The sequence below is a fragment of the Oryctolagus cuniculus genome, chromosome 2, assembly GCF_051225735.1.
Source record: "Oryctolagus cuniculus isolate XC-2025 breed Fujian yellow rabbit chromosome 2, ASM5122573v1, whole genome shotgun sequence".
Lineage (NCBI taxonomy): Eukaryota > Metazoa > Chordata > Mammalia > Lagomorpha > Leporidae > Oryctolagus > Oryctolagus cuniculus.
Genome location: NC_142868.1, coordinates 170,779,266 through 170,801,569, shown reverse-complemented (window position 1 = coordinate 170,801,569; position 22,304 = coordinate 170,779,266). Strand labels below are relative to the sequence as shown.

The 22,304-nt window shown below is 40.3% G+C and overlaps 2 protein-coding genes across 27 annotated transcripts in view; one reads left to right on the top strand and one right to left on the bottom strand.

The window, feature by feature from the left end:
* The window catches only part of CEBPZOS (CEBPZ opposite strand), a 15,835-nt gene extending 10,873 nt beyond the window's left edge, over positions 1-4,962 (top strand). For 7 of the 25 annotated variants that reach the window (XR_016230472.1, XR_011386701.2, XR_011386700.2 and 4 more), the window contains 2 exons: positions 2,856-2,980; positions 3,351-4,962. The gene's annotated coding sequence lies outside the window, so the exon portion shown is untranslated. Of the gene's footprint in view, positions 1-668; positions 2,451-2,855; positions 2,981-3,350 lie in introns of those variants that run through there. The other 18 variants (XR_016230473.1, XR_011386702.2, XR_016230476.1 and 15 more) reach the window with 6 other exon arrangements.
* Positions 1-22,304, bottom strand: part of CEBPZ (CCAAT enhancer binding protein zeta) — a 24,380-nt gene that overhangs the window by 570 nt on the left and 1,506 nt on the right. The window contains exons 2-15 of one of the 2 annotated variants that reach the window (XM_002709920.6): positions 19,964-21,459; positions 14,712-14,943; positions 13,656-13,845; positions 11,541-11,629; positions 8,063-8,116; positions 7,709-7,811; positions 7,531-7,599; positions 7,174-7,240; positions 6,236-6,336; positions 4,784-4,841; positions 4,292-4,482; positions 2,799-2,885; positions 375-436; positions 210-291 (exon numbers count right to left, since the gene is read on the bottom strand). In XM_002709920.6, coding sequence (XP_002709966.4) covers positions 210-291; positions 375-436; positions 2,799-2,885; positions 4,292-4,482; positions 4,784-4,841; positions 6,236-6,336; positions 7,174-7,240; positions 7,531-7,599; positions 7,709-7,811; positions 8,063-8,116; positions 11,541-11,629; positions 13,656-13,845; positions 14,712-14,943; positions 19,964-21,459 — 2,881 coding nt within the window. The remainder of the gene's footprint in view (positions 1-209; positions 292-374; positions 437-2,798; positions 2,886-4,291; positions 4,483-4,783; positions 4,842-6,235; positions 6,337-7,173; positions 7,241-7,530; positions 7,600-7,708; positions 7,812-8,062; positions 8,117-11,540; positions 11,630-13,655; positions 13,846-14,711; positions 14,944-19,963; positions 21,460-22,304) is intronic. The other variant, XM_089327729.1, reaches the window with a different exon arrangement.

Below are 22,304 nucleotides of genomic sequence, written 5' to 3'. Positions count from 1 at the left end.
TAAAACCCACCTAAGAAAAATGTATTTGGTAGTTTCTTTGCTATGGTCCAAATACTTTTTAATTCTTCATGCTCTCCAGAAGGAGAGATGAAAAAACTATTTCTTCTAGATTCTAAAATATTATTAATAAGGTCCTCCAAAAATACTCATCTTCTTGTTCTAACTCCAGGCTATTTTTAAAACATTGGTAAAAAATTCAAGGTACTTACTTGCATTATCTTTGTTAGCCATGGCATTGAATCCGATGTTATCAAACTTGGACCCCATATTTTCATCCAATAGGTGGCCAAACTTCAAAATAAAAGGATAAATTTATTACAAAACTTCAAATAACTCAGAATAGTTAATTTATTAAAGCAGCAAGTTAGCCCTACCTCTTCAGCAGACACAAATAGGCTGGAATCACTGATGTTTGTTTTCTTTTTTTTTCTTGGTCCTAAAAAAATATAGGTCTATGTTATTCAAATGCAAATCCAATGATTTTGGAATGCAAATTTTTCAACATAATTTTTAGTAAAAATTATACTTCTATGAAAACATGATTACTGTTATCTTTTACCACTGTTAGGTAGCTGGTGTTAAAAGAAAAATAACAGTATACTGTGTTTTTTTAAAAACCAATATACTAATAAATTGTTCAGATGAAATTGTGTATTCCTGTTTTTCAGATCTGACCACTATTCAAAGAATAATCTTAAACGAAATAACAAAATATCAGGCAAGGTTAAAATTTCAAAGTTGTGAAAGATGGATTTTGAAATATGCATCTTTGACATCAATGTCTCTAACAATAGAAGAAACACTTTTTTTAAAAAGATTTATCTGAAAGGCATCATAATAGAGAAGAGGGGGAGGGGAAGGGGGAGAGAAAGAAAGAGAGAATATGAATATCTTCCATCTGCTGGTTCATTCCCCAAATGGCCAAAGCCAGGAGTTGGGGGCTTTGAAGTTCCTTCCAGCTCTCCCACATGGGTAGCAGGGGCCAAGTACTTGTGCCATCTTCCACTGCTCTTCCCATGTGCATTAGCGGGGAACCAGATGGGGAACAGAGCAGCCGGAACTTGAACTGATGCTCTGAAATGGGATGCTGGCAACAAAGGTTGAAGAGTTAACTGCTACAACACTGGTCCCAAAACACTTTTGAAAAACAGCTTTACTAAGAATTACAAACCATAAAATTTAGCTATTTCAAGTGTATTAATCCAGTATGCTTTGCTAATTTACAGTTGTTCATGACCACAATCCAATGTCAGAACATTTCCATCAGCTCTTTAGATCCTTGGTGTCCTCTGTAATCATACCCTCATGGCACCTCTCATCCCCCATAACTGCCTGGGTCTTTTCTGGCTATGATATATGATAGCCCATTCTATGGCCACATTTTGTTTATCTGTTGGTTAATGGGCATTCAGGTTATATCTACTTTTTGGCAGCAATAGATAGTGCTGCTATGAAAAATAGTGAACAAATCTTTGTGTAGACATACTAGAGCTGCAAGGTTTATTTATTTGAAAGCAGAAGAAAAAAGAAAAGAAAGAGCAGAAAGAAGTAGAGCAGCCAGGACAGGAGTTAGGGCCCAGAGTGCCAGCATCACAGATGGTGGCTTAACCTGCAATGCCACAGTGCTGGTCCCTGAAGCTACTTTTGATACAGTATTTTCTAAAGCACTTCATCTTAATTTTTATTAAGGTGAAATGTTACCTAAGAATTGTGTAAACAGCCATTGGCATACTTTTATACTGCCACCTTTTTTTTTTTTTTTTGAAAGGCAGAGTTAGAGAGAGAGAGACAGAGAGAGAGGTCTTCCTTCTGTTGGTTCACCCCCAAGATGGCCGCCACAGCCGGTGCTGTGCCAATCCGAAGCCAGGAGCCAGGTGCTTCTTCCTGGTCTCCCATGCAGGTGCAGGGCCCAAGGACCTGGGCCATCCTCCATTGCCTTCCCGGGCCACAGCAGAGAGCTAGACTGGAAGAGGAGCAACCGGGACAGAATCTGGCGCCCCAACCCGGACTAGAACCTGGACTAGAACCCGGAGTACCGGCGCCACAGGCGGAGGATTAGCCTAGTGAGCCGTGGTGCCAGCCTGTACTGCTTTCTTAAGATTTGTTAATTCTTAATGATATCTAACACTTGCAATCATAGAATGATATCCTGCCCCTGCCTCCTTTTAGTACTTTACCTTTTTTCTTTTTTGTTTCAATCAGTTTTGTCAAGCATCCTTTAATCTACATCCCAAACTATTACTGATTGCTTTTTTATCAAAAACTTAATACTGTCATCATTTACCAGCTCCCTACAAGTGTTAAACTGCACAGCCTAATCTTACATAATTTAAACAATGTTAGTGAACAGACTGAGAGAAAGAATTCATATCTTTTTTATGTTAGATGCGGTGAGATCAGAATTGCTTTGTCATAGTAGCAAAATAAAAATCTCATTAAAGAAAGGAAAATGAAATTAAAAGGGGGCATGGATTTTTACAAGAGTCAAATGGCAAAAAGTAATGATTGAGAAAAGGAGTAAGACAACAGGTGAGTGGAAAACTCAGGGCTTACATAAAATTCAAAGCTTTAAAGATGAAGAAAAAGGTGATCTAGAAATAAAATCTGAGAAGGAACTTAAGAGAAATTGAAGGTAGATATGTGTGAAATGACAGTTTTTACCTATTAAAAATCAATTATAAAAACAACTGAATTGTATTACACAATTTAGAGAAACTTATTTCACAAAATGATAATGAATAATATCTTTCACGTGTATGCTTCCCAGGGCTTAAGAGAGATTAAATACATTTCCATACCTTGAAATGACCCAGTAAAATCAAAATCATCTGTGCCTTTTCTCTTGCTTTTCTTAGTACTGATGTTGGAACTGACTTCTTCAAGTTCTGTTAACCAAAAAATTTTGTGATTAAGTAATTTAAAACAATACAATTGGAAAATCATTCAAGAGATATGCTGGAATCTGCAATCCAATGGTAAGGTACGATACCGCTATTCCATGTGGGTTCCAGAATTCCATTTGTACTGGCTTGGAAGACAGAGATCACGACCAAGAATAACTGCTATGGTTGCATATTTTGTGCAGTTATTTTTACCAGACAGTTTCATTAATGAGACCAAATAATATAAAACTCCTTAAAATAAGAAACTTCTGCTATGGTCCAGAGTAAGTAGCAAGATGTTAAACAGGTGTGTGAGTGTACACTGGGAGCATGCGGGAGGACAAAAAGATTAGAAAACAGTCCAAAGAGACAACTTTGGTGCTTTTCAGTAGTTTACAATGATAAAATATTCATCCATGTTATAGGACTCCGATGAATACTGAGTAAATTTTTTTTTTTTTTTGACAGGCAGCGTGGACAGAGAGAGAGAAAGGTCTTCCTTTTTGCCGTTGGTTCACTCTCTAATGGCCGCTGCGGCCGGCACATCGCGCTGATCCAATGGCAGGAGCCAGGTACTTATCCTGGTCTCCCATGCGGGTGCAGGACCCAAGCACTTGGGCCATCCTCCACTGCACTCCTGGACCATAGCAGAGAGCTGGCCTGGAAGAGGGGCAACCGGGACAGAATCCGGCGCCCCAACCATGACTAGAACCCGGTGTGCTGGCGCCGCTAGGCGAAGGATTAGCCTAGTGAGCCATGGTGCCGGCCTTGAGTAAGTTTTATAAACTGCTAATTACTATTCTAACCTTAAAGAAAGACAACATAATCAACTGGTATCATACAGCAAAGCCAAGTGTTGATTAAAATGAAAGTCCAGAACTCAAAATTCAGCTGCTTAAAAGAAACAAATAAAAACTAACCCACAAAATCTTAAGTTCCAAATGGAAAAGGTTCTTCTTAAATTTCTAGCTGATACATGAGTATTAATTTGAATACAGGGCTATATTTTAAAAGTTGACAGACTGAGGAACAAAGGAAGTTGGACAATGTCTTATTTACAAACAAAAAATGCTGGGGTCAACACTGTGGCATAGTGGGTAAAGCTGCTGGCTTTGGTGCCAGCGTCCCATAGGGGTGCTGGCTCGAGTCAGGCTGCTCCACTTCTGAAGCAGCTCCCTGCCAATTAGCTGGAAAGCAACGGAAGATGGCCCAAGTCCTTGGGCACCTGCACCCATGTGGGAGACCAAGAAGAAGCTCCTGGCTCCAGGCTTTGGATTGGCTCAGCTCCATTGTGGCCATCTGGGGAGTGAACCAGCAGATCAAAGATCTCTCTGTCTCCTCCTCTATCCCCCTCTGTAACTCTGCCTTTCAGGTAAATAAATGAATCTTAAAAAAAGAAAAGTGCTTACCTGGAACATCCTCATTTTCATCATCCAACACATCCATGAATGTTCCCCCATCTTCATCAAGTTCAGCAAATTCTTCATTCATGCTTCCTAAAGAAACTTCATCATCATCCAGGTTATCAAGTTCATCATCACTGTCCTCTGAATCTTTATCTTCTGTGTTATCCTTAGCTCTTCTTTTTTTTTTCATGTTGCTAGAGGAAAAACAAAACAAAACAGACTTGTAAAAGAGGGTAGCAATTTCCAAAGTGTATTTTAGGGACTACTTGGATGCTGGGTTGTTAAATGACATAAATGGAGACCTAGGGACCACTTGGTAAATACACTAATGTACATGTATCATAAACGTCCAATATTAAAGTACTGTGCCTACTCCCTAAACTTATTGAATACATTTCCCCTTTTACATCATATAGTTTAGTGTTCTACTGTTCTAAAGGGAAAGATGGGAAATGCTAGGAAAAGAATAGAGAGAAGACTGAAGAAAGTATTTACCTAGCAAAATCAAGATCATCTCTTCCAGGAGTAAAACAGTTATCATCTTCAAATGTGTCTGCCAGAGAACAATATCCAAATTGTGAGAAATAACAAACAACAAGGTTGAAACATATATCTGAATTATTGTTATACAATAATGATTTGTTTATGATGAATAAACACCAAAATAATCCAAATGTGACTCACTGGTGTGTTTTGTTAATGTTTATGAACCTGTGAAATACTGATCTTAAACCCCTAAACCAAAGTGAATTCCAGTTACTTTCAGCTTATTTCTATAGTTTTTTTTGTTTGTTTGTTTGTTTGTTTGTTTTTTAAAGATTTACTTATATTTATTTGAAAGTCAGAGTTACACATAGAGAGAAAGAGAGGCATCTCATATGGGTGCCAGTTTGAATCCCGGCTGTTGTACTTCCAATCCAGATCCCTGCTAATGTGCCTGGGAAAGCACTGGAAGATGGCCCAAGTTTTTGGGTCCCTGAACCCACATAGGAGACCCAGAAGCTCCAGTCTCCTGGCTTTGGATTGCTTCTGCTTCAGCCATCTGGGGAGTGAACCAGTGGATGGAAGATACTGTCTCTCTCTCTAACTCTGCCTTTCAAATAAGTAAATAAATCTTTTGAAAAAATTTATTATTTTAAGAAACCTCGATTTCTAGTAGGTATAATGCAATGTATAATAAAACTAGAATCATGTAAGCCTTTCCAATTTTTCATCTGTTAAGTTTTGATTAAAATTCTTCTAGCTCAGTGGATTATAAAGGTAAAACAGACTATTGATAGAACAGTACAAGCAGACTATAAACAGTAAAGTGTTTTCTATTTTATAAAATATTTGACCTTATGTGTGAACATAGGTGTAAATGATTTTTTTCTCACATAGACTATATAAAAGTACATTCACATCCTCTTTTCTGGAGCAATGTTAATGAATTACTGTATGCCAGCAAAATGTTTACTCCTCCATTGATTGGCATGATATTCTTTGTTAGATTGGTTTTTTTTTTTTTTTTTTTTTTTGACAGGCAGAGTGGACAGTGAGAGAGAGAGACAGAGAGAGAAAGGTCTTCCTTTTGCCGCTGGTTCACCCTCCAATGGCCGCCGCTGCAGCCGGCGCACCGCGCTGATCCTGGCAGGAGCCAGGAGCCAGGTGCTTTTCCTGGTCTCCCATGGGGTGCAGGGCCCAAGCACCTGGGCCATCCTCCACTGCACTCCCTGGCCATAGCAGAGAGCTGGCCTGGAAGAGGGGCAACCGGGACAGAATCCGGCGCCCTGACCGGGACTAGAACCCGGTGTGCCGGCGCCGCTAGACGGAGGATTAGCCTAGTGAGCCGCGGCGCCGGCCTGTTAGATTGGTTTTTAAAAACTAAGCTCGCTTCTACTACTGATGTTCCATGTTCTATTAATAGTAAGAGGATATTACAAACTGAAGTCAGTACAAACTAGTTACCAATCATCTTTTCAAATTCTTCATCATCCACATCTTCTATACTATCTTCATCTGCATTTCGTTTCTGCTTCTCTTTAACAACAGCAAATTTTTTGTAATACCTAAAATAAACACATATTATATAACTGGTAATTTCATGAAAAATCCCATCAGTATGATCATAGCACCTAGAACCAGTGACAAGACATAATTGTAAAAGCTTAAGGATTCTCAATTAGATATAAATGAGCAGAATTTGTTTATAATATACAAATGATCTGAATTCAACAAAATAGTTGGAAATTTCTGAAATGTGAAGTATAATAAATTTTAATGATTTTTAAAGTTTCCTAAAGATACTCACTTCATCTTAATCAAAATAGCATAGTAAAAGGCTACTTCAACTTCATACTAATGATTTAAGAACATTATAAAATGTGGCTATAAGTGACCTCAAATCACAATGTTTAATCGTTAGCCCTATTCTTGTTAAAACACAGTAAAGTTAAATGTTTTAGAAAAGCAAATCAAATCAAACCTAATTAACCAACCAACCAACCAGATTAACAGGTACTCTACTACTTCAAGGCACTAGTAGTAATACAAGTGGATTTAGAACTTATTTCTATACTAGCTCAATGAATTTTGCTGACTCTGCTGTAAGGTTATTGGACAAATTACAAGTTATTTTATTAAAGTAATATGAGTGTTAAATAATTTTTTATACCAAAAAAATTAAAACTCAAATTCCATTCAGATTCATAAAGCAGCATTTATGTAAAAACAAAATCCCAAAATTTACTTTTAAGTTCACTAAGACTCAAAATGATTCATATATAAATTTACAAAAATGGATACTGACATATCCTCTAGTCTTTAACATGTGCCAATATTTGTGAAACATTTTAAAAAAGCTAACAATCTGAATTTTAACAGTTCCCCAAATGAAACTATATTACCTGTGGAAAAACACTTCATCGACTGGTATTTGGCTTTCTTCTTTTGCAAGGAATTCCTTACTGTTCACTAGAAAAATTTAAGCATTTTATTATCTTTGTTACTCTGGCACCCAAGATTACATATGGCACATCTACAATCTTAAAATCTGAAAATGTAAGGGAGGTGGATAGAAGAGATCTTACAGTGCAAAGCACAAATGCTGGAAAAGCACACGGAGAACAACATTTTAAATTATTCAGTGGATGCAGTGAACTGTTAAAGTCAAATAGGGCTCTCACATGTCTTTCACTTGCTTATAAACATTCACTTTTTATCTCCTATCTTCTTGGTTTCAGCTGTCTCAATGTTATACTTACCAGCAAGACTACGAATATCATTTATAAAATGTTTCCTTTTTGGCTGCATCACAACACTGTCTGTGTTTTCTGAAATGCAAAATCATGATACTATAATGTAAAACTTAGTTACATGTCCATATTGTTCATTATGTATTTCAATAATGAAAACCAAGTAAGTCATTTAAAAGAAATATACCTTTTCCTTTATGTGGTTTTGGATTTCGGTATACAAATCGATCCAAGAATCTCATTAGTGTGAAATCTTGCAGTGGATCCCCTGAATAGTGAATATAATTTCCCTGAAAAGGGGTTGAGAGGAATTGTTTAAGAATTCAGCTCAAAGGCATAAGTATACAATAATGACACTTCAAATCTCCTTCTCATGCACATTTGAAAAAATTAACACTGCTGATTTTATGGATAGGTAACTAGTAATAATGTAACCATCTAGCCATTAACTAGCAGCCAAACCTTGAAAACAGCTAGGAGGGCTAGAATGTAATGAACATCTGTTGTGATTTTCTTATTCTTGTCTGAATATTTTACTTACCTGAAGGATGGTTTTTGCAAAAAGGGATACAGAAGGATGAAAATGCTCAGATAACTAAAAAGAAAAATGTGAATAATGTCAGTATTTCTAAGGTTAACTCTTGCTATTATTTAACAGAAGCCAAAACATTGAACTTAAACCAATAAATACATTAGAAAAGTGATCTTACAGCATCTTGCTCTCAATACCATTTTATACATTTAAAGATTAAAGAATCCAACTTCTTTCATTTATTTATTTATTTATTTTTTGACAGGCAGAGTGGACAGTGAGAGAGAGAGACAGACGAAGGTCTTCCTTTGCCGTTGGTTCACCCTCCAATGGCCGCCCCGGCTGGTGTGCTGCGGCTGGCGCACTGCGCTGATCCAATGGCAGGAGCCAGGTACTTATCCTGATCTCCCATGGGGTGCAGGGCCCAAGCACTTGGGCCATCCTTCACTGCACTCCCGGGCCACAGCAGAGAGCTGGCCTGGAAGAGGGGCAACCGGGACAGAATCCGGCGCCCCGACCGGGACTAGAACCCGGTGTGCCAGCGCCGCAAGGCGGAGGATTAGCCTAGTGAGCCACGGCGCCGGCAGATCTTTTATTTAAATGAGTTATAAGATTGATACCATATTTTACATTACAACAAAAATAACTAAGTACTTAATAGTTCATTTAAAACAATGATAAACCCACTATGTATTAATATAAATAGCACATTTATGAAAAATAATCCAAGAAAAAAAATAGTGAGAAGAGTAGCATTATTTTACAGTGTTGTAAATCTCTTTAATGTCTGGCTTTCTAGAAGACAGTAGACCGCGGCTCGCTAGGCTAATCCTCCATCTTGCGGCGCTGGCACACCGGGTTCTAGCCCTGGTCGGGGCACTGGATTCTGTCCCGGTTGCCCCTCTTCCAGGCCAGCTCTCTGCTGTGGCCAGGGAGTGCAGTGGAGGATGGTCCAAGTGCTTGGGCCCTGCACCCACATGGGAGACCAGGAGAAGCACCTGGCTCCTGCCTTCGGAGCAGCGCGGTGAGCCGGCCGCAGCGCGCCGGCCACGGCGGCCATTGGAGGGTGAACCAATGGCAAAGGAAGACCTTTCTCTCTGTGTCTCTCTCACTGTCCACTCTGCCTGTTAAATAAATAAATAAAAAAAAGACAGTAGATGCTTTTTCTGTTGCTACACTGTCATTTTATTTGGAATATATGAAGAAAGTCTGGCCTCACACAGATGTGTAGCTGGAAAAAGGACGATATATTAATAGTGCATATTTTTAGATTACACCAAAACAAGGTTAGTTTATGATTCAGAATCTGAAACAATACTCAATTGGGTTTTTGCACTAGCCACTTGCATTTCATTATACATTACCATGAAGTCTGCACTGTTAGTATCACCACTACTATTAGAAAAGGTTTTCACATACTGAGAAACAATCAAGTTCAAGGCAGTGGTTACAAGATTTCTAAATTTTAAATATTTCCTTGAAAGCTTGATTAATTCATTGCAAGAAAGAAGTGTCAGTTATTTTGCCTCAAACAATAGGTTCAATTTATTAATCTTCAAAAATTTACCTCCCAAATACCCAGTTCAGAATAACTGGGTTCTGTATTTCATGCAAAAGCAGCTGGCTGAGCCTGCAACAACCACACAATTATGCCACCTTAAGGCAGGACATAGCCTTCACATTTCAGTGTGTAGTAACAGTGTGGTATGCGTCCTTGTTATACATGCACACAGCATACTAAAAAGATGTACTTCAAACATTAAGATAATAAAATCAGTAAATTTCCCTGCTTTTTCACTCAAGTATAGGAACTTTTTTTTTTTAACTGCAATTATGTGCCAATGAAGAATATAGTGGCTTCCAGTATAGCTTGGTGCTAATTTATTTCTTTAAATCATTCATGCTGATGTTAACAGGGACAAAATGACATTCTGGTGTTACTAGGTCTATAGCTCTGACCCTGCAGACTCATGAAAGTGTGTCAGGCACCTTTAGGTGTATGACCACACTTTGAGAACAGCTGCACAGAAAAATACTTACTGGGTTACAAAAGAAAGAAAGGTCTTTTTTTTTTTTTTTTTTAATTTATTTATTCATCTGAAAGGCAGAGTTACAGAGAGGCAGAGAGAGAGGGATAGAGAAGAGAGGTATTCCATCTACTGGTTCATTCCCCAAATGGCCACGATGGCCGGAGCTAGGTAGATCCAAAGCCAGGAACCAGGAGCTTCCTCTGGGTCCCCCATGCAGGTGCAGAGGCCCAAGCACTTGAACCATCTTCCACTCCTTTCCCAGGCCATAGCAGAGAGCTGGATCAGAAGTGGAGCAGCCGAGACTCGAACCGGCACCCATATGGGATGCCAGTACTGCAGGTGGCAGCTTTACTCACTACTCCACAAGAAAAGTCTTCAGAAAAATGAATTCTACTTATGCATGTAAATACTAACTACATTTGCAAAGAACTTATGTCATCACAGAATGTCTCTTGAGATATATAATGCATTAAAGCAAAATTTAGTCATTTGAGATGTTATTTTTTTTTTTTTTTTTTTTTTTTTTGACAGGCAGAGTGGACAGTGAGAGAGAGAGACAGAGAGAGAAAGGTCTTCCTTTGCCGTTGGTTCACCCTCCAATGGCCGCCGCTGCAGCCGGCGCACCGCGCTGATCCTGGCAGGAGCCAGGAGCCAGGTGCTTTTCCTGGTCTCCCATGGGGTGCAGGGCCCAAGCACCTGGGCCATCCTCCACTGCACTCCCTGGCCATAGCAGAGAGCTGGCCTGGAAGAGGGGCAACCGGGACAGAATCCGGCGCCCCAACCGGGACTAGAACCCGGTGTGCCGGCGCCGCAAGGTGGAGGATTAGCCTATTGAGCCACGGCGCCGGCTAAGATGTTATTTACAATAATCTACCAACAAAACACTTATGGGGCCAGGGCTGTGGTGGAGCAGGTAAAGCTGTCGCCTGTAGTGCCGGCATGCCATGTGGGTGCCGGCTGAGTCCTGGCTGCTCCACTTCCAATCCTGCTTTCTGCTATGGCCTGGGAAAACAGTAGAAGATGGCCCAAGTCCTTGGGCCCCTGCACCTGAACGGGAAGACCCAGAGGAAGCTCCTTGCTCCTGGACTTGGATGGGCACAGCTCTGGCTGTTTGGCCAATTGGGGAGTAAACCAGCGGACAGAGGAACTCTCTCTCCCTCCCTCTCTCTGCCTCTCCTTCTCTCTCTCTGTAACTTACCTTCAAATAAATAAATAAATCTTTAAAAAAATAAAGAACATTTATTTATAAACCATGTACAGCATCTTAATTTTACATGCATATAAGTTAAGATTTTCTACAAGATGAACACCTCACAAGGAATGTTCCCCCAAATGTGGAAATATTTAACTCCTATATTTATCATTTGTAAGAAAAATGAAGACTTCAAGGTGTTAAGTTCATGAAGGCCAAAAATGTACACACAAATGGATTAAAAGATAATGTGAAATTACTTTACCTTTTTGAGTTCCCAAAGACTTGTATTTTCAGCTCCACAGAACAAAGGGTTTCTACTGCATGGGTCATATGTATTTAACTGTTTGCCACCTATGAACAAAGATTAGTATTTCTAAAATGCTTCACTACAAGCCCAAGAAGTCATTAAAACCAATACTATTAGAGCTGGCGCTGTGGCACAGGTTAATCCTCTGCCTGCAGCACTGGCATCCCATATGGGCCCCAATTCTAGTCCCAGCTGCTCGTCCTCTGATCCGGCTTTCTGCTATGGCTTGGGAAAGCAGGAGAAGGTGGCCCAAGTCACTGGGTCCCTGCACCCGCATAGGAGACCTAGAAGAAGCTCCTGGTTCCTGATTGGCCCAACTCTGGCCATTGTGACCATTTGGGGAGTGAACCAGCAGATAGAAGACCATTCTCTCTGTCTATAAGTCTACCTCTCAAATAAATAAATAAAATAAAATAAACCCCCAAACCAAAAATACCCAACACTATTAATGTTCTCAGATACATCTAATTTTCAACATTTTTAGGCAGCCTAGATTTCAAACTCCAAGACCCTTCAAGAATTTATCTTGACATCCAAGCTAGCCTTTATTGTTGAATTAAGTCAATAGGATGTTTATCTGAAGTCCTAAAAGTACCCTTCAAAACTTCTTCCTTTTCCAGTAGTAAAAAAGGTACCTATTTCTGGGTCAAAGGGTCATAAATATTAAGATGGAAATAAACTGAAGATGGAAGAGGCTGAAAGTCTTTTGGAACTTTACAATGTTCCAAATATTTATTGCTAAAGTGTGCTCATAAACTATTCTCACTTGGAAGATTTTATATACCTTCATGTTTTCAGAAACTCAGAATAAAAGAAAATCAAAAGATTCTGAAGCCCATTATGAGCTGTCTGCCACACAGTGCATATGCTAGCTATCCTAGTGAGCACTCTCAGCTTTGTCTTCGGGCATCCAGTGAACTCTACTACAACTTTTTTGGTGGCTCTCAGACTTTTCTTCTGTACTTCACAAACTGAAACTTGGAGATGAAATGGGCCTATTCCACATTTCTTGATTCTCAAGGCTGGTATTCTTTATAGCCTCATATGAGGACGCTACATTTTGAAGATGTCCTTTGGCTCTAAAGTTGACACAAATCACAATATATAACCAAATATTTCTGTTTAGAAATCAAATGTTGGTGTACACTATATTTGGACATCTTCAGGTATTCCTTGTTTGAGGTCTTACATTTAGAGATAAAGACCAGGAAACCAAAATTGGTTCAAAGGTATAAACTTTTAATTAGGGGCTGGCACTGTAGTGTAGCAGATAAAGCCACATAGCACCAGCCTCCCATATGGGCGCTGGTTCAAGTCCTGGCTGCTCCATTTCCAATCCAGCTTCCTGCTAATGGCCTGGGAAAAGCAGCGGAGTATGGCCTAAGTGTTTGGGCCCCTATAACCTACATAGGATATCTGTTTAAAGCTCTTGGTCCCTGGCTTCAGAGACCCAGTGCTTAGCTGTTGCAACCATCTGCAGAGTGAACCAGCAGATGGAAGATCTCTTTTTCTGTCTCCATCTCTCTAAGTCTTTCAAAAATAAAATAATTTTTTTAAAAAAATTTCCTTCTGAGGTCTTTTTGATGAAAGCTCTCATTTTTAAGAAAACAGTGATTTTTTTTTTTTTTTTTTTTGACAGGCAGAGTGGACAGTGAGAGAGAGACAGAGAGAGAAAGGTCTTCCTTTTGCCGTTGGTTCACCCTCCAATGGCCGCCGCTGCAGCCGGCGCACCGCGCTGATCCTGGCAGGAGCCAGGAGCCAGGTGCTTTTCCTGGTCTCCCATGGGGTGCAGGGCCCAAGCACCTGGGCCATCCTCCACTGCACTCCCTGGCCATAGCAGAGAGCTGGCCTGGAAGAGGGGCGACCGGGACAGAATCCGGCGCCCCAACCGGGACTAGAACCCGGTGTGCCGGCGCCGCAAGGTGGAGGATTAGCCTAGAAAACAGTGATTTTTAAAATGGAATAGTTTTAACTTGTATGATGATCAAAGAAGAAACAAATTCACTGGTTTAAAAATGCAACAGATAATTTAAAGACTTAAACAAACAAACAAAACAAAAAACCCCTCACCTTTCAAATTATCAATATGTACCCAGGAAGCAACTGCTGGTTTTTTGGTCTCTGTATCACTTTCATACATATTTTCCTCTGTCTCAGCTTTCTTCACTGTATCTGCTTCTGTTTGTTTGTCTGCATCAGTGAATTTTTCTATGTCATCTTCATCTCTGATGTCAATAAAATTTTCTTCATCATCAGACTCCTAAACAGAAAATGGTTTAATAAATCCCTGTTAAGCAGTTGGAAGTTGCAAAAAAAGTCTATATTCAATTTGGTGTTGCAAAGTTTCAAAGGCAATTGGATTTTTGACAATTCTGGTGAAACATCAATAGATTATATTTAGCATGAGAGAAGATCACAAACTTATTTCTAAACATGACAGGTTCTGAGTCAAGAAGCCCTGACTTATTACTTGAAACAATTAGCCCTCAAATTAATTTCTGATGTATTGTAAACAGATACTATTTCCAGACAGTTTCCATTTCACGATTGAGGAAACAGGCCTACCAGACCTACTACTCTGTAATCTTCCATAACTGTCTCATGTAACTTCAGTTCCTACTGTAGTACAGTTCATTATCATTAGATGGGTCAAGTGCCATGTCCACCTAGTAAAACTGTATACCTGATACTAGGCTCCAAGCCTCATTCCAGAACTCAAATTCTTATATGTCCCAGTGATCTAAGCTATTGTCACTGAAGAAAAAACAAAAACAATCAGTATCTTTCAGCTATTATAAAATATACTGGAGAGCCAGCACTGTGGCATAGTAGGTTAAGCCTCCGCCTGTGGCACCAGCATCCCATATGGCCACCAGTTTGAGTCCTGGTGCTCCACTTCTGATCCAGCTCCCTGCTGATGGTCTGGGAAAGCAGTAGAAGATGGCCAAGTGCTTGGGCCCCTGCACCTGCATGGGAGACCCAGAAGAAGCTCCTGGCTCCTGAATTCAGATCGGCTCAGCTCTAGCCATTGCAGCCATTTGGGGAGTGAACCATCGAATGGAAGACCTCTCTGTCTGTAACTATGCCTCTCAAATAAATAAATAAATCTTAAACAAACAAACATACCGGAGAATCATCTAGTTGACTTCTTAAACCTGGTTTTGCTTTGAGGATTTCAGATACAAGATATAAAGCTCCACATATGAATGGTGGCATCTGTGCACAGGTAATCTGAAGCAACCTCTTCACAAAAGCCTTTACCCGGCGCAACATGATGTCAGCTTTCAGAGATTTGTAGATCAGGTTAAGAAACATAGCTTGCTTGGAACACATCCTCAACCCTGGATCCAACATCTTCCTAATAAGGCAAAATCAAGATCGAATGTTTATTCATGAAATGTCTCTACAGCCAGCAGTCACTACAAACTTCATCTTAGGGATAACTTTCCTGCTTGTTTTACAACAGAAGACCATTTCTACCCTAAGAGGTAAAAGGAGAGTCAATGATGAGAACAGAATAAATGCTGATGGTATGGGTGTTGGTAGGGTATGAAGAAGTGCTTCTTGCATGGTATGGTTTTTTTTCTCTTTACCAAGTGGTATTCTCTTCTCTAAACCCACAGGGCATAAACCTAATGGTCTAATTGTGAAACACATGCAGAACACCACCTGAAAAGTCACTCTAAAACCAAATAATGACAACAGACCTCTGAAAGCAGTGACCTTGATCTGGGGTTTTGTCTTTAATTACCTATTACTTGGATGACCGGAGGCAGCCCTCACAAGCTCAAATGAAGACCATATACGAATAGTAGAAAACTGTGAGGACTTCAGAGAATTTCTAATTCAACATACTCATGCATAGCATTTCTTCCTACAGGCATTACTTTCTGCCCAGAATGTTCTTCCCCAACTCTCTGCATGTCCACAGTATCTAAAATTAACATTTCTACATTCCTGTCACTCCCATGTTTAGGTTCGTCAGTTTCCTACACGATTCCCTGCCTTTTCTCGCAAGATCCAACAAAAAAGGTGCTGTGCCTGTTATTTACTGTTGTAACCCAAGTGCCTGGCACTTAACAAGTGCTTATTATCCGTTAAATGAATAAGTTAAATTTCTACAGTAAGTTGTTGGGTATTGCTCACTCTTAGTAGGAATCCAAACCAAATTTTGGATTATGTGTCTTGCAGGAAAATCCCTTCCTTATCTCCATTTCTCCCCATTAATTCTACCACTGACCTGTGAAGCAACACAAAATAACCTAACTTCTACATGACAGTCTTTTGAATACTTGAATCTATATAACTATTATGTGTCCTCTTCTCCCCAAATCTCTCTTCTATAGGCTGCTCAACCATGATCTCATATAATTTTAAAGTTCTATTTCTATCCCAGGTGCTGAATCTTAAGAGATGTCTGAAGTGGTCTGAACCACCTTAGAATTGACAAAATCCTCCAGATTATTCTAATAACATGTGGAACCATTACTCCTTTTGTCCTAAGCACTTCCATAAACTGTTTCCAAATAATGCAGGTTGAATACTGAAATCGAAAACATTAAAAAAATATTATTTACTTATTTGAAAGGAAGAGAGAGTGAGAGAGTGAGAGTTAGGCCAGCGCCATGGCTCAATAGGCTAATCCTCTGCCTTGTGGCACCGGCACACAGGGTTCTAGTCCTGGTCAGGCGCCAGATTCTGTCCCGGTTGCCCCTCTTCCTGTCCAGCTCTCTGCTGTGGCCCGGGAGTGCAGTGGAGGATGGCCCAGGTCCTTGGGCCCTGCATCCGCATGGGAGACCAGGAGAAGCACCTGGCTCCTGGCTTCGGATCAGCGCAGTGTGCCGGTCCCAGTGCACCGGCCGCAGTGGCCATGGCAGGGGGGTGAACCAAGGGCAAAGGAAGACCTTTCTCTCTCTCTCACTGTCCACTCTGCCTGTCAAAAATAGAAAGAAAAAAAAAAGAGAGAGAGAGAAAGAGAGAGTATCTTCTATCCAATAGCCAGGGCTGGATCAGGGTCAAGCCAGGAGCCAGAAACTCCATCTGAGTCTCCCATTTGGCTGGCAGGAACCCAAGTTCTTGGGCCATCAACTGCTGCTTTGCCAGATGCATTAGTAGGAAACTGGACTGGAAGTGGAACAGGTGGGATTGAGCCAATGGTAGGACATGGGAAGCCATTGCAAGCCGCAGCTTAACCTGCTGTACCATAACGCTGGCCTCGGAAATCTGAAATTTAAGAGTGCCGTGTTGGTATTCAAATTTCAGATTTTGGAGTTTGGATTTTGAGAGACTCAGCCAGTGAAGTCTATACAAATATTCCAAAATCCACAAACTCCTAAATCTGAAGCACTTCTGGTCCTAAGCATTTCAGACAAGGGATAGTTAAGCTGTATTAAGACATGAAAATATTTAGGCTTATGAACAGCATTTCATATTGCTCTGCAAACTCAGTTCTCCCAACTGTCAGTTCTGTAATTCTAGAGCTTCTGGTGGTATACTTTATTAAGTCTGCATTATTCAATGTTTGGTCTTCAATTTTCTCTCTTCATATTTAATTTTTCAATCCACTTTACAATTTATTTTTTATAATATATTCCACTCCACATCACCAGAAACATTTGAGAATTTATCTTCACCATCTGACAGACCATGTTCCTGAAGTTTTTGATAAATCAAATTTTTGTATACAAAATCATGTCAATTTATTAAAACCAAGAGCAAGTAAGTTTTTTAAGAAGGCTTAACAGTTCTGTAAGAAAAGCTATCTGTGAAAGCTCTCAGCAAAGAACATAGGAACATACTCTTCCTCAGAAATGTTAGACTGTCATGTTAAATGGACTCATGTTGAATGAATATGGCAATGTATGTTTTCTAGTAGATTCCAAGTATTTTTTAAAAAAATCAGTAGCTCCCAGGGCTTGTGCTATGACTCAGCAGGTAAAAGCCCCAGCCTGCAGCGCCAGCATCCCATATGGGCGCCAGTTCAAGTCCCAGCTGCTCTACTTCCCATCCAGCTCTCTGCTATGGCCTGGGACAGTGGAAGATGGCCCAAGTCCTTGGGCCCCTGCACCCATGTGGGAGACCTGGAGGAAGCTCCTGGCTTCGGATGGGCACAGCTCTGGCCACTGCAGCCATTTGGGGAGTGAACCAGTGGATGGAAGACCTCTCTCTCTCTCCCTCTCGCTGTCTTTAACTGCCTCTCAAGTAAATAAATAAAATCTTAAAAAAAAAAAACAGTAGCTTCCAAGACTCTCAAAAGTTCAACAAAAACAAACAAGGATTCCCAAGCTTCTATATTTTCAGCCTTGGAACTTTTCCAAACTTAAAAATGTCAAGTATCTATTACTTCAAAAACTCTGCAGACTCCTCAGAGTTGTGGAAATGCTCCTGAAGTTCTTTTTAGTGTCCCAGAGCAATCAATGCCACCAAACATCATGAATTCCAAAGCCAGTCTACCCGGATTTGGCTCCTCGCTGAATCTCTTAATATCTGTATCACCCTGCACAAATCACTGTACCTCAAACCAGACAGCTGTTGAGAGGATTAAATGAAAGAAATATGCACAAGTACAGCTGTCAGCATTTACACAGCATTTACTGTGTTAGGCACTGTTACACACTGAACATACATAGGAAGATTATATAGGTTAACATGTGCATTAGCTCATCATTCATTACGGTCCCAATTTTGTCATTTACTAGCTGCATAGCCTTAGACAATTTTCATATTAACTGTTAAGAGGTGCTTTCCTTTCCATTTTACAAATACATTGAGGCACAATAAAATGCAATTAACTATATCTATGAATAAGTTTTTTTTTTAAAAAAAGATTTATTTATTTACTTGAAATGCAGAGTTACAGAGAAAAGGAAGGCAGAGGCAGAGAGACAGAGAGAGAAAGAGGGAGACAGAGAGATCTTCTATCTACTGGTTCACTCCCCAAATGGCTCTAATGGCCAGGGCTGGGCTAGTCTGAAGCCAGGAGCCAGGAGCTTCTTCCAGGTCTCCCTTGTAGATGCAGGGGCCCAAACACTTGGACCACCTTCTGCTGCTTTCCCAGGTACATTAGCAGACAGCTGGATTGGAAGTGGAACAGCTGGGACGTGAACTGGTGCCCATATGGGATGCTGGTGCTACAGGGGGCAGTTTACCTGATACACCACAATGCCCGCCTCTACCAGTAGGGTTTTTTTTTTTTTATATAAGATTTTTTATTTATTTATTTGACAGGCAGAGTTAGACAGTGAGAGTGAGAGTGAGAGTAAGAGTGAGAGAGAGAGAGAGAGAGAGAAAGATCTTCCCTCTGTTGGTTCACTCCCCAAATGGCCGCTAAGGCCAGCGCTGCTCTGATCCGAAGCCAGGAGCCAGGTGCTTCCTCCTGGTCTCCCATGCGGGTGCAGGGCCCAAGCACTTGGGCCATCCTCCACTGCCTTCCTGGGGCCAAAGCAGAGAGCTGGACTGGAAGAGGAGCAACCGGGACTAAAACCTGGTGCCCATATGGGATGCTGGCGCCACACGAGGATTAGCCAAGTGAGCCACGGCGCTGGGGCCTACCAATAGGGTTTTTAAAGAGGATTAAGTAACTTGCTCAAAGCTACATAGCAAACTCATGGCCAGGACTCAAACCAAGTTGATGGTTTAAGTCTAAGATATTATCTACCACTTTACATTTTCTCACTTGCTACAGATATGTAAACTTATATAAGTGAATTACAAGGAAATAAATTCTTGAACATAACTTGTTGGTGTACTTGAATAGTTCTGAAGGATTTGCACATTGCTCAAAAATATCATACTTCAATGGGTGAGTTACAACTGCCATGTTCAGCAAATAAAATCTTAACCTCCCTGTTCAACTGCAACCTCCAACACTCTGCATCTGACATAATTTGTTAATGCTTCTAGGGGTTGGGACTTTTGTTCAGCTGTCACATCCTGAGCATGTGGCACATGGGCAGCCCAGGGAAGCATCCAAATATGCTTGCTGAATGAATTACTAAATGGCTGTGTGAAGGACAGGAGGGCGGAGATACAGAAATGAGGATACAGAAGCTTCACTTACACCTGCAGACCTATTTTACTTAGCATTCCAGAAGATTTAAAATAGAGCAAGAAGTTAACTTTGGATATCAGGTGGCATGGATACTTTTTGGTATTTCAACAGCTTCTCAAAATAGAAAACAATGTATTCAAACCATCTAATATAGTTTGTGTTCATCAAGGAAACAAAGAACAAGTTACTTAATGTTGGTGAGTAGCAAGTTGCTAAGAAGGGTCTGAAATCAGTTTTCGAACTTTTTCTCTTGCCCCACAGAGGGTCACTGCATGTCCTATACTCAAGTTTTTCTTCACATTCATATATTGGAATGCTTAGTACTTACCTGTATAATGCTGTGTAATATCGATCTGATATTGTCTGCTGAGAATTCATCACTTGGAAAAGCAGCATTAAAGCCTGCACGCTGGTGTTAAAATTCACAACATGCAGCACTTTAAACAGCGTGTCAATCTGCTCCCTCACTTTATCATCACCAGCCTGGGCATAAGGGTATGCCCTATTCACACCTGTTAAAAGGGCACTAAGCATCTTTGACTCAATATCTTTTTTCTTGACATAAGTCCGAAAAAAACAAAAATAAAGAGTTATTAATTTGCTAGCCAAATCACTTTCTTCATGGGAGAGGGCCATTTGATTTAAAAAACAAATTGCATAATATTGAGCTTTGGTGCTGATATTCGAGCGAAACAGTAGCCTTTCTACTTCACCACACACAACTCCTTTCATATTGGGATGTTTACAAAGTAAAGTCTCTAACAGATGAGAGGCTTTGGTGGCTATTCTGTTCTGAGGATCTCCCAGTTTATTTACCACCTGCACAAGCAGCGCCTTTTCTTCCTCCGGCTTGTTACAAAGCAGCTCATGTGCTGCTAGAAGGGCTCGAGTTTTAGTGGTTACTAAGGAATCGTGACTTAAAGTTTCTAAAACCTGCACAAATTCAGCTACTAAGTGTTTCAGCTGGTGTTCAAAATACCATAATATCAGTCTTCTATCTCTTGAGTCCTTGTTGCCACTGGACAGCAGTTCTAGTTTGCTGAAAGGACGCTGGCTGAAAATGCGGAGCTTCCGACTGTCCGGTAAAAGGTCTGTAATGAGTAGCTCTTTGAACGTATCCAAAGCCATGAGGCATTGCTGTTTGCTGCCCTTCTTTTTAACAAGGTTCACCAGAGTTTCTACAAACTCGAGCGTATGAACAGCATCCTCCTGAATAAGAAGAATCATGGCTGCCATTCTGTCACCTAGCGTCCCTGATGACACAATTACCTTCATCCAGGTAGAAGAGCCTCCCTTTTGATTGTTTGTTTTACTTTTGAATAAGTGGATTTCATGCTCATACAGCTTCTGAGCCAGGGTTTTGTACTTGGACACAACATCCCGAGGCTGGGGTTCCAAAGAGTATTCATTGCTATACTCCAGATCATACCATTTGCCTTCAGGCTTAAGTAACAATGTCTGTCTCTCAGAAAACTCAAAGATGTCCTGTTGTTTATCTTTCTTTACTTTTGGTGTGGTACTTTTGTTCTCATTAGAACATTCTGGTTTATTCTTATTTTTTACCTTACTGATGGATGTCTTTTCACTTTTGGTTTGATTTTGCTTTTTATTATCAACTTTAGATACTTTCACTTCTCTTTTGCTGGTACTTTCTTTTTCAACTGGTGCATCTTCTTCAATTAAAGATTTTGCATACTTGGCCAAACTAAGATTTTGAATAAATGCTTCCAATTCACCCTGCTGAAGGTCATCAATTGTTCCTTTTTTGCCTCCATCCACCACTTCTTCATTCTCATCCAAAGTAGCCAGCATAAGGTAATCTTGCTGCACAAAAACATAAAGTTAAAGCTATATTTTAAGAAAACCCAACAGTTTCTTTTAAATTAATGAAATTGAATTATGGTAATACTTGGGCTGCCGCTCTACTCCCAAATACTTCATGGATGAAAGGTTTAAATGTAAATAAAGCCATAAAATAATGGAAGAAAGCACCACATAACTAACAAAATAATTTCAGTACAGGGAAAGCATTTTCATATCTGACATGAGGGCCCACAAAGCAAAGCATCAGTATGTTCATTATTTTCTCACACACAAAAGGGACAGAAAAATCAAAAGGTAAATATAAAAAATACCAGCTACTCCTATCAAATTTGGCTTAACATGAAAGCTCCTAGACATCAATAAGAAAGTGGCAAACAGAGGCAAGTGTTATGGTACAGGGCATGAAGCAGCTGTCTGAGATGCCTATTTCCCACACCGGAGTGCCTGGGATCAAACTCTGCTTCCTATTCTGATCCAGCTTCAAGCTAATGCCCCTGGGAGAAGCAGATGATGACCCAAGTCACCCACCTGGGAGACCTGGCTTGCGTTCCCGGCTCCTTGCTCAAGCTTGGCCTAACTCTGGCTGTCATGGGCATTTGGGGACTGAACCAGGAGATGCAAGATCTCTTTCTGTCTCTCACTTTCCATTTGTCATTGTCTTTCTAATAAACATATCTTAAAAAAAAAAAAAAAGTGACAACCCAATGGAAAATTATATAGAGATGAACAGTTCGTAGGAAAAACTGTTCTAAAAAACTACAAATTTTCGGTTATCCAAATTGAAACAATGCTACATAAAAATTATGACAGGTGGTTAGGGGGAGGGTGTGGGAGGAAGGGTACTT